Here is a 14327-nt window from a genome sequence, read left to right as displayed (position 1 = left end):
CTCACCAACAAGATGATTGAGCTGCTGACTGGAGAGGTGACACTGCTGGGAATGCTGGGACATTATACAGTATGAATCAGTGATAGGTGGGGAACAAGGAGTAGTCACCTACCCCCAGTGTCACACTGGTCACTATCAAAAAAAAAAAAAAAGGATGCGGTTGAGCGCCAAATTCCCAAATGACAAGGTGTAGGTGGGTGGTGGTACAGGTAGTCATTATTAGTATCGAAAAAATCACCCAAGTTAAGGTGCTGTGGGCTGATAGGTAGCGCACAGTGGTGGGTAGGTGAATGGTACAGGAATAAGATGACGTTTAACAGTAGTATTAGGTAAACTCTTAAAAACCTGAAAATCAATCACATATACATGCATAAAAATTGAGTGAATTCTTTAGAATCGTTCAAAACATATAATGGTAAAAATAAAGATAAAATTAATACAATGTTAAAAATCCACTCACTTCACAGGGGGGGTTGCCAACAGGATGACCTTGAGGCACCTGTGGCAAGTAACCCCCCTAAGCCGGGATCGCGTGTAGGTTTGTTAGAGGTTGACGTCTACGACCTGGGTGTACAGCCTGGTTGGTAAAGCAGCAGACAAATCCAGGGGTACGTAATCAATCCTCTTTAATGGTTTAAAATAAGGCTCAACGCGTTTCAGGGGTCATAGTACCCCCTTCATCAGGAGCAGTATATCGCTCCTGATGAAGGGGGTACTATGACCCCTGAAACGCGTTGAGCCTTATTTTAAACCATTAAAGAGGATTGATTACGTACCCCTGGATTTGTCTGCTGCTTTACCAACCAGGCTGTACACCCAGGTCGTAGACGTCAACCTCTAACAAACCTACACGCGATCCCGGCTTAGGGGGGTTACTTGCCACAGGTGCCTCAAGGTCATCCTGTTGGCAACCCCCCCTGTGAAGTGAGTGGATTTTTAACATTGTATTAATTTTATCTTTATTTTTACCATTATATGTTTTGAACGATTCTAAAGAATTCACTCAATTTTTATGCATGTATATGTGATTGATTTTCAGGTTTTTAAGAGTTTACCTAATACTACTGTTAAACGTCATCTTATTCCTGTACCATTCACCTACCCACCACTGTGCGCTACCTATCAGCCCACAGCACCTTAACTTGGGTGATTTTTTTCGATACTAATAACGACTACCTGTACCACCACCCACCTACACCTTGTCATTTGGGAATTTGGCGCTCAACCGCATCCCTTTTTTTTTTTTTTTTTTTTAATAGTGACCGGTGTGACACTGGGGGTAGGTGACTACTCCTTGTTCCCCACCTATCACTGATTCATCCTGATTTCTTTGTGGTGTCTAGTTTTGTTTTCTACACCAAAGCTGCCTTCCCATCCTACTGTTTCCCTTCTTCCCAATCCCTCCATCATACAGTCCTGTTGGCGCCTTTTCTTTATCCTTCTCTTCAGGGACTAAGCACAGTCCCGTGTCGCTTTAGGATAACCTCCTTCTTTTTCTTCTCTTTTTTTCCACTTCTGCTACATTATACAGTAACGCTATGAAGGGATCTAGGTGATGACTGTATCATTGTGTTGTCAGGTTCCTATAAGGTGTCAGGATGTCACCGTCTATTTCTCCATGGAGGAGTGGGAGTATTTAGAAGGACACAAAGATCTGTACAAGGACATCATGATGGAGGATCACCAGCCTCTCACATCACCAGGTAATAGACATGAATAAATACACATGTCCTCTCATTATCTGTATGTAAGGAATGAACTCAGTCACTGGATGATTTTCCTACAGTTAAGGAAGAGAGAAGAACACTGGAGAGATGTCCCAGTCCTATTCTTCCACAGGATGGTTCAGAAGAACATCACAATGTCCCACAAGATGATCAGGTAGATGGAGACAAGGACGTTATGATGGAGGATCACTGGCCCCTTACATCACCAGGTAATAGACATGACAAAATACACATATCCTCCCATTATTTGTATGTAAGGAATGAATTCAGTCACTGGATGTGTTTCTTACAGTTAAGGAAGAGAGAAGAACACCGGAGAGATGTCCCAGTTCTCCTCTTCTTCCTCAGGATGGTTCAGAAGAACATCACAGTGTCCCACCGGATGATCAGGTAGATGGAGATAAGGTCTCATGAAATGTCCCCCATGATCTTTAGAAGGCTGTGAAGATCTTGTGTTCAGTCTTGTTTTATCCACCAGTATTATATGTTTTATCCTTGTATAATGAGAAGGGTGGAGATGCCAGGATTACAGCTGACCATAGACATTACACGTCTAGATCTTCTCTGGTTATGGAGACTGCTGGTTGGAATAAGGAAGTAACAGGTTGGATTTATACTGGAGACCTGCAGATATTTGGGTCAGATAACTCTTGCTGTCCGGTCATTTTTAGTTGTAATTCTTAATAACTGACATCTAAAACATTCCACATGACTTCTCCAACTGTCTGATGACTTTAACAATATTTGTTCCTCAGGTTCTGTATCCGGGTGAAGATCTGAACATTATATATGTTACAGAGACAGATGTGAAGGGTGAGGAGCAAAGTATAGAGGACATTCCTACAGATAACCGTCCAGGTGAGTAGTAACCACTAAATAAAGCAGAGAAGACTCAGATTCTACTCCTTTACTGGATACTACAAAAGTTTTAAGTTCTGTGTTCGGTCAGTTTTTCAGCTATATATTTACAGTCACATCTAACACATTGGTGGCATATTTCTAGGGCCTCACCTCTGTGACCTGCACCTATCTCTAGAATGGTGAAGAAAAGTGTTTTGTGTATGTTCAGTGTGAATTAACTTTTTTTATTCACTTCTATGGGAGCTCCAAAAAGAACTAATCGAGCGCACTCGGCTATTTTCGGCACTTCCATAGAAGTGAAAGGAGGATCCCTCATTCTAGAGACCAATATGACATTGGGTGCATATTCTAGCAATATGCCACCAATGTGTGAGATGGACCAGCCCCTCTAAATATGGATGAAAATGTGAGTGTTATGCTGTCATGTCTCAAGGAGTTGTTGGAATCTTTTTATGTGTGAATGTTATGACGATATATGTAAGTGATTACAATAGAGCAAAAGGAGAAGATTATTAGGGAAAACTGTGCAATTAAAAGGAGGCTCTACTACTCTGTTGGGTGCCTCTAGCCTAGATACCAGATGAGATACGGCCTCTAGCCTGGATACAAGATGAGATACGGCCTCTGGCCTGCATACAAGATGAGATACGGCCTCTGGCCTGGATACAAGATGAGATACGGCCTCTGGCCTGGATACAAGATGAGATACGGCCTCTGGCCTGGATACAAGATGAGATACGGCCTCTGGACTGGATACAAGATGAGATACGGCCTCTGGCCTGGATACAAGATGAGATACGGCCTCTGGCCTGGATACAAGATGAGATACGGCCTCTGGCCTGGATACAAGATGAGATACGGCCTCTGGCCTGGATACAAGATGAGATACGGCCTCTGGCCTGGATACAAGATGAGATACGGCCTCTGGCCTGGATACAAGATGAGATACGGCCTCTGGCCTGGATACAAGATGAGATACGGCCTCTGGCCTGGATACAAGATGAGATACGGCCTCTGGCCTGGATACAAGATGAGATACGGCCTCTGGCCTGGATACAAGATGAGATACGGCCTCTGGCCTGGATACAAGATGAGATACTGCCTCTGGCCTGGATACAAGATGAGATACGGCCTCTGGCCTGGATACAAGATGAGATACGGCCTCTGGCCTGGATACAAGATGAGATACGGCCTCTGGCCTGGATACAAGATGAGATACGGCCTCTGGCCTGGATACAAGATGAGATACGGCCTCTGGCCTGGATACAAGATGAGATACGGCCTCTGGCCTGGATACAAGATGAGATACGGCCTCTGGCCTGGATACAAGATGAGATACGGCTTCTAGCCTCAATACAAGATGAGATACGGCCTCTAGCACTGCTGCTGTCTCTTTCAGATCTGCAAAATACTGCATACAAGGGCTGATGGGGAGGTTCTTATATAGTAAGGGTATCGCCCAAAAATTGAACCACAATCTTCACAAAGTGAAAATCAATTTTTTTTTATTGACAATGTATAATAAATACATACATAATGATAGAAGGCAGCACAAAGGTGGAACACAAGGATGAGAAACAGGACCCAAGAGGGGGCCGAGAGGTCGGCACACCAAAAACGGAAAAAGGAAAGAGTAAAAGATGAAAGAACACCAAGACATCTCTGAACAATAAGCCCCGGGCAATATTGCAGTAGAGGCAAATATGAGGGCAAAAACTTGGTGATTAGAAAAGAATAAACCACTAGAATGATTAAAAAACCTAATGACGCCTGGGTTTTTAATCATACTATGACACACCTGTGAGGGAACTATAATCGGGGAAGTCCTTCCTAATGTTCTACATCCCCGAGAGAAGCCAGGTCACTGGCGAAACGGCGTTGGGTAAGGATGTGGCTGAGAGATAGACACACCATCCAGGGTACGCTTATTCTTTTCTAGGTGTCTTTCATCTTTTACTCTCTTCCCTGTTTTTGGTGTGCCGACCTCTCGGCCCCCTCTTGGGTCCTGTTTCTCATCCTTGTGTTCCACCTTTGTGCCGCCTTCTATCATTATGTATGTATTTATTATACATTGTCAATAAAGTTTTTTCGGTTTTCACTTCGTGAAGATTGTGGTTCAATTTTTAGGTGATATTGGTGGCTCCACGAGTACATTTTTTTGTGATTTATTACTGTCCGGTAATAATTGGGTGGCGCTTATCTAGTAAGGGGTAGGCAACTTTCCAATTGGTTGTTAGGGATGTTGCTAAGTTCAGACAAAAACATTGCATTACTGATGACAAAAAAATCTAGAATATTCGAAATGACGAAATATATATCACTATATTCAAAATATTAGCGAATTCTCGAAGTGCCGATATTAGCAATTAATATTCGCTATTCGAATATTCGCGTCCAACACTAATCTTTAACTGCCACCTTCCCTACAGACCCCCATTACTTTTCGTATATCCCGTCTGTGCTCGCTGCTCACCAATGGGTTTTCTACGAAGCTCAGCAGATCTGCCTCTGATTCTGCTGTCAAATCCACAGCAGATTTCAAACCGCTATAATGCCTGGGCACCTCATATAGGTTATGCTTACCACGCTCCCCGGCACCCACGTCGCTTCTGATGTCCTCATGGCTGCCACTAGGGAGTCTTGTCCCTGTCGCAGCTTGCTATTGGCTGAAAAGTTGCCCAACCCCCACCCACTGTCGTCGGATGTTTTGATCAGCGCGACGGCGAGATACTGTGGCGGCCGTGCAGGCATCAGGAGCTACTCGGGTGTCGGAGAGTGGGGTAAGTATAACTTATATGAGGTGTCTGGGCATTGTAGAGGTTAGGTAACCCCTTTAAGTAAATTCTGGATTGCAAGAAGTTCCATGGAAAACTCTTCTGATTGGAAGGTATATGGCTCTGAGGAGAGAAGTAGAGTTCCTAGGGAAGACATTAATGCTCCTCTGCTCATCAAAAAATGACATTTTAAGAATCCTCTCAAGCCTTCAGAAATCCATTCAGCGAAAGGCCCTAAGAGGTGGTGGTACTGTTACTCATCTCACATTGCCATTGCATCATGGTGAACGGCCAATACTCTTCCAGATGGCTGTGTCTGTTTGCTGCATCTGGACACTTCCTTCACTGCTGCTTCTTTCTTCTGACTTGCCCTACTGTCTGGGTTGTCTGTCTCTTGTTCCATCTGCTGAGCAACATAAGGTTACTAAGGCAAGCGACAACCGAAGATGAGGGTGTCTCCAGACCATGCTTCTTTCCTGTCCATTGGGTTGTCTTTCTGGTACCTAATGTACTTCTTTTGGCTCTGACCCATGGCTATGTTTTTGGTAGCTGTCGGCCAGTCGAGCATTTGCCCCGCAGCTATTGCGTGTGTCTGGCCAGCTTTCATATGTCCTAGGGGATGTAACACTGGGAGAGTCACTTATAGAAATATTTGGGTTTCCTTGTAGATCATAGATTAAATAACCGCATACAATGTCAATCAGCTGCTTCTAAGGCCACCAGGATACTGTCATGCATTAAATGAGGCATGGACTCGCGGGGCAAGGATGTAATATTACCACTTTACAAAGCATTAGTGCGGCCTCATCTGGAATATGCAGTTCAGTTCTGGGCACCAGTCCATAGAAAGGATGCCCTGGAGATGAAAAAAGTACAGAGGAGAGCCACTAAACTGATAAGGGGCATGGAGGGTCTCAGTTATGAAGAAAGATTGAAATAATTAAATGTATTTAGTCTTGAGAAAAGACGTAAGGGGGGGGGGACATAATTAACCTATACAAATATATAAATGGGCCATACAGAAAATATGGTGAAAAACTGTTCCATGTAAAATGCCCCCAAAAGACGCACGGGGGAAGAAAGTCTCCAGAAGCGTCAAAACTTCTTTACTGTAAGAACTGTGAATCTGTGGAATAGACTTCCTCAGGACGTGGTCACAGCAGGAACAGTGGACAGTTTTACAAAGGGTTTAGATGAATTTTTGAAAGCAAATTAGATTATTGCTTATGAAAATGTGTAGAAATCTGAGTCTCACTTCCTTCTGGGATTCACGTTCCCACCTATCCCTTGAACTTGATGGACTAATGTCTTTTTTTCAACCGAATTAGCTATGTAATTAACTATGGTACTCTCAGCACCAAACATATTTCAGACCCTCCAAATGCATTTACATACAGTTGCAAGAAAAAGTATGTGAACTCTTTGGAATTATATGGATTTCTGCACAAATTGGTCATAAAATGTGATCTGACCTTCATCTAAGTCACAACAATAGACAATCCCAGTCGGCTTAAACTAATAACACACAAAGAATTACATGTTACCATGTTTTTATTGAACACACCATGGAAACATTCACAGTGCAGGTGAAAAAAGTATGTGAACCCCTAGACTAATGACATTGCCAAGAGCTAATTGGAGTGAGGTGTCAGCCAACTGGAGTCCAATCGATGAGATGAGATTGGAGGTGTTGGTTACAGCTGCCCTGCCCTATAAAGAACACACACCAGTTCTGGATTTGCTTTTTACAAGAAGCATTGCCTGATGTGAATGGTGCCTCACACAAAAGAGCTCTCAGAAGATCTACGATTAAGAATTGTTGACTTGCATAAAGCTGGAAAAGGGTTATAAAAGTATCTCCAAAAGCCTTGCTGTTCATCAGTCCACGGTAAGACAAATTGTCTATAAATGGAGAAATTTCAGCACGGCTGCTACTCTCCCTAGGAGTGGCCGTCATGTAAAGATGACTGCAAGAGTACAGCGCAGACTGCTCAATGAGGTGAAGAAGATTCCTAGAGTGTCAGCTAGAGACTTACAAAAGTCTCTGGCATATGCTAACATCCCTGTTAGCAAATCTACGATACGTAAAACACTAAACAAGAATGGATTTCATGGGAGGATACCACAGAGGAAGCCACTGCTGACCAAAAAAAAACATTGCTGCACGTTTACAGTTTGCACAAGAGCACCTGGATGCTCCACAGCAGTACTGGCAAAATATTCTGTGGACAGATGAAACCAAAGTTGAGTTGTTTGGAAGAAACACACAACACTATGTGTGGAGAAAAAGAGGCCCAGCACACCAACATCAAAACCTCATCCCAACTGTGAAGTATGGTGGTGGGGGCATCATCGTTTGGGGCTGCTTTGCTGCGTCAGGGTCTGGACAGATTGCTATCATCGAAGGAAAAATGAATTCCCAAGTTTATCAAGACATTTTGCAGGAGAACTTAAGGCCATCTGTCCACCAGCTGAAGCTCAACAGAAGATGGGTGTTGCAACAGGACAACGACCCAAAGCATAGAAGTAAATCAACAACAGAATGGCTTAAACAGAAGAAAATACGCCTTCTGGAGTGGCCCAGTCAAAGTCCTGACCTCAACCCAATTGAGATGCTGTGGCATGACCTCAAGAAAGCGATTCACACCAGACATCCCAAGAATATTGCTGAACTGAAACAGATCTGTAAAGAGGAATGGTGAAGAATTACTCCTGACCGTTGTGCACGTCTGACTACAGGAAACGTTTGGTTGAAGTTTTTGCTGCCAAAGGAGGTTCAACCAGTTATTAAATCCAAGGGTTCACATACTTTTTCCACCTGCCCTGTGAATGTTTACATGGTGTGTTCAATAAAAACATGGTAACATTTAATTCTTTGTGTGTTATTAGTTTAAGCAGACTGTGATTGTCTATTGTTGGAACATAGATGAAGATCAGATCACATTTTATGACCAATTTGTGCAGAAATCCATATTCCAAAGGGTTAACATAGTTTTTCTTGCAACTGTATGTACAGTATGTGTGACAGTAGTGCATGTTTCAGTATTGCAGGCTTTCTACATTCTGTTTTACTGATATCCCCCCAACTATTTTATATTCTGGAAATGTGCACAAATGGAAAACTTTGGGATATATTTAATATCTGGAGCTGCATAATATCTCATGGCAACTCTGTCTTTTCTTGTCACATCAGGGAGCACATTGGTAGACCTAGTTATGATTTCACATGGCAGCATATAGGATTATATTATGTACAATAATTTTTTTTCTACATGAGCAATTTCTGTTTCATATCATATTTTCTTGGAGTTATTTTGAGAAAAATAAGAACAGATCTTGGTGCAGAAATGGCCAAATGTTTGTGTGGAATACGGGTGCATCTCAAATTTAAATATAATTGAAAAGTTTAATTTATTTCAGTAATTCAGTTCAAAATGTGAAGCCACAAACGGTCATTGCTAAAGGAGCTAGCTGTTCAGAGTGCTGTGTCCAAGCATATTAATGGAAATTTGAGCGGAAGGAAAAAGTGCTTAAGGAACAGGGATAATCATAGCCTTGAAGGGATTGTCAAGAAAAGGCCATCCAATAATTTGGGGAAGATTCCCAAGGAGTAGACTGCGGCTGGAGTCGGTGCTTCAAGAGCCAACACTGGTTTCAATCCAGGAAAGAGAAACCGCATCATCCAGCTCATCAATAGCGGTATCTCTCAATAGCGGTACCAAGAACATTTCCAAACTGCATCATGTGAGTTCCATGACAGTTGGAAGAATACAAAATAAAGTCTGTCCATCCATTCCCAAGGCAAGAGGTTGACGTCAAGGCAAAATTTTAGAGTCAACATGTCAGCTCATCACAGGATCTATTCGTTCTGCTGCAATAAACACGGCAGTGGATGTGCTTCGTATGCTTCATAATAGTGAGATCACAGACATCCATGCAAGCACCATTTTTATATATAGAAATCTAATAACATTTCTGTATAATTTAAGGTTCTAATATTAATAAAATCTTATTTTTCGCAGATGACTGCAGCGGGAGCTTAGAGGGACATCTTAAATCTGCACGTTTTAAAGCAATCAATTACAGTATAACAGAAGATACATATGAAGAGCATTCTATTATCTCAGATACATCATCCATAATTTATAGCAAAGATCTATCACCTGATTCTCTCAAGCAGGTCCGATCTTCTGATTTATCACAGACTGTTAAGCAAAACAAAGGTCATGGAAGGGGTGAACATCATAGCGCTCACACAGTAAAGAAATTATTTTCATGTTCAGAATGTGGAAAAGGTTTTAACAAGAAATCAAATCTTGTTGTACATCAAAGAAGTCACACAGGGGAGAAGCCGTTTTCATGTTCAGAATGTGGGAAATGTTGTAGTGTTAAAACAGATCTCATTAGACATCAGAGAACTCACACAGGGGAGAAGCCATTTTCATGTTCAGTGTGTGGGAAATCTTTTAACCAGAAATCAAGTCTTGTTATACATCAGAGAATTCACACAGGGGAGAAACCATTTTCATGTTCAGAATGTGATAAATGTTATAATGGTAAAACAGATCTTATTAGACATCAAAGAATTCACACAGGGGAAAAGCCATTTTCGTGTTCAGAATGTGGAAAATGTTTTTACCACAATTCGGTTCTTGTTGCTCATCAGAAAATTCACAACAGGGAGACACCATTTTCGTGTTCAGAGTGTGGGAAATTTTTTAATCGGAAATTAGATCTTGTTGTACATCAGAGAACTCACACAGGGGAGAAGCCATATTCATGTTCAGAATGTGAGAAATGTTATAGTGTTAAAATAGATCTCATTAGACATCAGAGAACTCACACAGGAGAGAAGCCATTTCTATGTTCAGAATGTGGGAAATCTTTTAACCAAAAATCATATCTTGTTGTACATCAGAGAATTCACACAGGGGAGAAGCCATTTTCATGTTCAGAATGTGGGAAATATTTCAACCAAAGGTCAGCACTTGTTAAGCATCAGACACTTCATACAGGAAAAAAGCCATTTTCATGTTCAGAATGTGGAAAATGTTTCAACCAAAGGTCAGCGCTTGTTAAACATCAGACACATCATACAGTGAAGAAGCAGTTTTCTTGCCCAGAATGTGGAACATGTTTTGCTGAGGAATCAAATCTTGTTGATCATCAGAAATTCTCACACTAAGGGCTCGTTCACACGAACATTTTTTGTGTTCCGTATACGGAATGGTTCCATGGTTTCGCAAAAAAACTGAATGTACTCCGTATGCATTCTATTTCCGTTTTTCCGTTCAAAGATGGAACATGTCCTATTATTGCCCAATTTTTTCTATGTAATTACTGTATACTGTATATGCCATACGGAAGAACGGAACCGGAAACACTACTGAAACAAAAAATGGAAAAACTGATCCGTTAAAAACAGGCCGCAAAACACTGAAAAAGTCATGCGGTCGTGTGAACGAGCCCTAAGTCTAAAGCCTTTTACAGATGGGCTTCCTATCGGCAACCAAATTAGAAAGTTGTGTGGGAGGAAGTGGTAGGTGTAGATGAAATAATTTTATTACAAATACAACTTGGAAAAAATATAACTGTTACAGTCAAAGTAAAATCACATGTTAGACAAGAGAAAGCGTTTGAAAGTGCTAAGTGATTAAGAAATGTATACAATTAACAATACATGTCTTTTATTTAAAATGCAAATAAAATCTAGATAACACACCAATGTGTCAGCCATTTACATAGAATATTTCGGAAAAAAAAAATTCTCTTTAACCATTTAATGTCTTGCTCTGCTTTTTGGTAGTGCACATTTTGAGTCGTTATATCTTACTGAAGAAGGTGTTGAACTTAACTCAACCTGATTGTTCCATCTCTTCCAATCGGCAGAGGTATTTTAGGCAAAAAAAATTAAATCTACTAGAGGTCACTGTGTCTTTCAATAGTATGCTGTTTCAGTTCTCATCCATATAGGAAGTCAGCAACAAGTAAACACTCCACAAAAATGTCTAATAATTTTTGAAAAACGTATGTTACCAAAACGTTCTAATTGTCTCTTTATGGTAAAGGTGTATACGCTAAGCTAATGTAAATAGAACTGACTTCTTGCTTTAAAATACAAATTAAGGTGGCATACGAAGGCACAAGGGGTGGCACTCTTTGCCAGCATTGCCAACAAACCAGACAAGTGGGGCATTAGATTGTTCTGCCAGGCCAGTTCATCTGAAATCATCCATGACCTACTACTGTATAAAGAGGCATCCAGATTTTTCAATATTGCTCTAAGTGAGCAGGAGCAAGATCTGACTCTACAGTCGTGGCCAAAAGTTTTGAGAATGACACAAATATTAGTTTTCACAAAGTTTGCTGCTAAACTGCTTTTAGATCTTTGTTTCAGTTGTTTCTGTGATGTAGTGAAATATAATTACACGCACTTCATATGATTCAAAGGCTTTTATCGACAATTACATGACATTTATGCAAAGAGTCAGTATTTGCAGTGTTGGCCCTTCCTTTTCAGGACCTCTGCAATTCGACTGGGCATGCTCTCAATCAACTTCTGGGCCAATTCCTGACTGATAGCAACCCATTCTTTCATAATCACTTCTTGGAGTTTGTCAGAATTAGTGGGTTTTTGTTTGTCCACCTGCCTCTTGAGGATTGACCTCAAGTTCTCAATGGGATTAAGATCTGTGGAGTTTCCAGGTCATGGACCCAAAATGTCAACGTTTTTGTCCCTGAGCCACTTAGTTATCACTTTTGCCTTATGGCACGATGCTCCATCGTGCTGGAAAATGCATTGTTCTTCACAAAACTGTTGTTGGATTGTTGGAAGAAGTTGCTGTTGCAGGGTGTTTTGGTACCATTCTTTATTTATGGTTGTGTTTTTGGGCGAAATTGTGAGTGAGCCCACTCCCTTGGATGAGAAGCAACCCCACACATGAATGGTCTCACGATGCTTTACTGTTGGCATGACACAGGACTGATGGTAGCGCTCACCTTTTCTTCTCCGGACAAGCCTTTTTCCTGATGCCCCAAACAATTGGAAAGAGGCTTCATCGGAGAATATGACTTTGCCCCAGTCCTCAGCAGTCCATTCACCATATTTTCTGCAGAAGATCAATCTGTCCCTGATGTTTTTTGGGGAGAGAAGTGGCTTCTTTGCTGGCCTTCTTGACACCAGGCCATCTTCCAAAAGTCTTCGCCTCACTGTGCGTGCAGATGCGCTCACACCTGCCTGCTGCCATTCCTGAGCAAGCGCTGCACTGGTGGCACTCTGATCCCGCAGCTGAATCCTCTTTAGGAGACGATCCTGACGCTTGCTAGACTTTCTTGGACGATCTGAAGCCTTCTTAACAAGAATTGAACCGCTTTCCTTGAAGTTCTTGATGATCCTATAAATTGTTGATTGAGGTGCAATCTTAATAGCCATAATATCCTTGCCTGTGAAGCCATATTTATGCAACGCAATGATGGCTACACGCGTTTCTTTGCAGGTCACCATGGTTAACAATGGAAGAACAATGATTTGAATCATCACCCTCCTTTTAACAGGTCAAGTCTGCCATTTTATGTGTAATTTTATTTTATTTACTTTTTGATTTTCATATTCCAGTGACACATTACATCAGAAGGCAATGTAACAAATAATGTGGGCGCAGCCCAACAGAGGGTCACACAGGACCCACAGAATACAGCCATATTATATCATACAAAGTAATAAGACTAAGGGACTCAAACACCCCAAGCATAACAGGGAACCACAATCAGGGAGGACTATCTTCGTGAAGGAGAGTAAGACTCACCATGAGCCCTCGGATACCTAAGCAAAAGCACTAGGCATGGATTTGTAAAATGGAAGTTCCTATATCACACAAAACATGTAGGACAGAGAAGGAAAGAGGATTAGGAAGGGAGGGAGAAATAACTAATGCCAGGGTGCGCTTGCCAGAAACCCTATTGGGATAAACCTAAGAACACACTAGATCCCTAAATCTCTGAGAGTCTAGAAAGAAAGTCAGAGAGTTATATCTGTTCTGGAATATCCTACCCCTTTCTTGACTATCTGCTATCAATTCTTCCATCCTAAGAATGTGCTTCAGTTCCTTGGCCCACTCAGTCAGTGTGGGGGGAGAAATGGTTTTCCAGTGCCTTGGAATCACCATACGCGCCGCAGCTAAGAAGAGACGCAATGCCCCTTTCTTGACTTGTGAGATAGAACCCGGCAAGAGTGACAGCAATGTAATTTGAGGAGTGTTAGGTATAGACTTATTCGAATAACTGGTATATATCTTTAAAACCTTCTCCCAGAAAGGCTTTATCAACTGGCAATCCCACCAAATGTGCAGCATGGAGCCTTTCTCCCGTTCACACCGCCAACAGTGATCAGGAACCGACGAAAACATCTGATGCAGAGTAGTAGGACAATAGTACCACCTAGAGACAATTTTATAATTCTTTTCTTTAACTTGAGTCGCCATTGACATCCCATGGGAGAGTGTACACAACTTCTCCACTTCATCCGCTGTGAAGGTAATTTGCAGATCTCTCTCCCATTTTCCAAAGAATGGGGCTATTTCTTCATTTTGGATTTGTAACAAAACCTGATACATGGATGATATTGTACCGCGTCCGTCCGTGGAGGCTAAGTAGAGTTTGTCAAAGTCCGTCAACTGATCTATCACTTTACCAGAAAACGTAAGACCCAAGAATGACCTGACTTGAGCATACCCCAGCCATGAAACCTGTGTGAACGCTACATTCTGTCGAAGATTCTCAATGGAGGATAGTTGCCCAGAGGTGACCAAGTCTTTAACCCTCAGGAGACCATCCCCTGTAGTTTTAATGAGAAAAGCGGAGGGCCTAAGGCCCGGTGAAAATGCCGGGTTACTATGCAACGCGGTCATGGGGCCGGGTCTAGCTGACACCCGTGACGTGGATATCCAGTGGTCCCATATAGACAGGG

At 41.9% G+C, this 14327-nt stretch overlaps 2 protein-coding genes across 2 annotated transcripts in view; both read left to right on the top strand.

Moving 5' to 3' along the window:
* Window positions 1-14327, top strand: part of LOC122939925 (zinc finger protein 501-like) — a 551407-nt gene that overhangs the window by 175264 nt on the left and 361816 nt on the right. The gene's annotated exons all lie outside the window — the stretch shown is intronic.
* On the top strand, window positions 2173-10667 carry LOC122939929 (oocyte zinc finger protein XlCOF6.1-like). The gene is made up of 2 exons (XM_044296154.1): window positions 2173-2585; window positions 9385-10667. Exons 1-2 carry the CDS (start codon window positions 2456-2458, stop codon window positions 10545-10547), a joined length of 1293 nt encoding a protein of 430 aa, XP_044152089.1. The 5' UTR covers window positions 2173-2455; the 3' UTR covers window positions 10548-10667.

Source organism: Bufo gargarizans, chromosome 6, assembly GCF_014858855.1.
Source record: "Bufo gargarizans isolate SCDJY-AF-19 chromosome 6, ASM1485885v1, whole genome shotgun sequence".
Classification (NCBI taxonomy): domain Eukaryota; kingdom Metazoa; phylum Chordata; class Amphibia; order Anura; family Bufonidae; genus Bufo; species Bufo gargarizans.
This window is presented reverse-complemented; position numbering and strand designations above follow the sequence as displayed.

Coding starts and splice junctions, on each gene's coding strand:
- LOC122939929 (XM_044296154.1), top strand. CDS start 2,456: ATGACTTTAACAATATTTGTTCCTCAGGTTCTGTATCCGGGTGAAGAT. Junction 2,586..9,384: donor TCCTACAGATAACCGTCCAG/GTGAGTAGTAAC, acceptor TATTTTTCGCAG/ATGACTGCAGCGGGAGCTTA.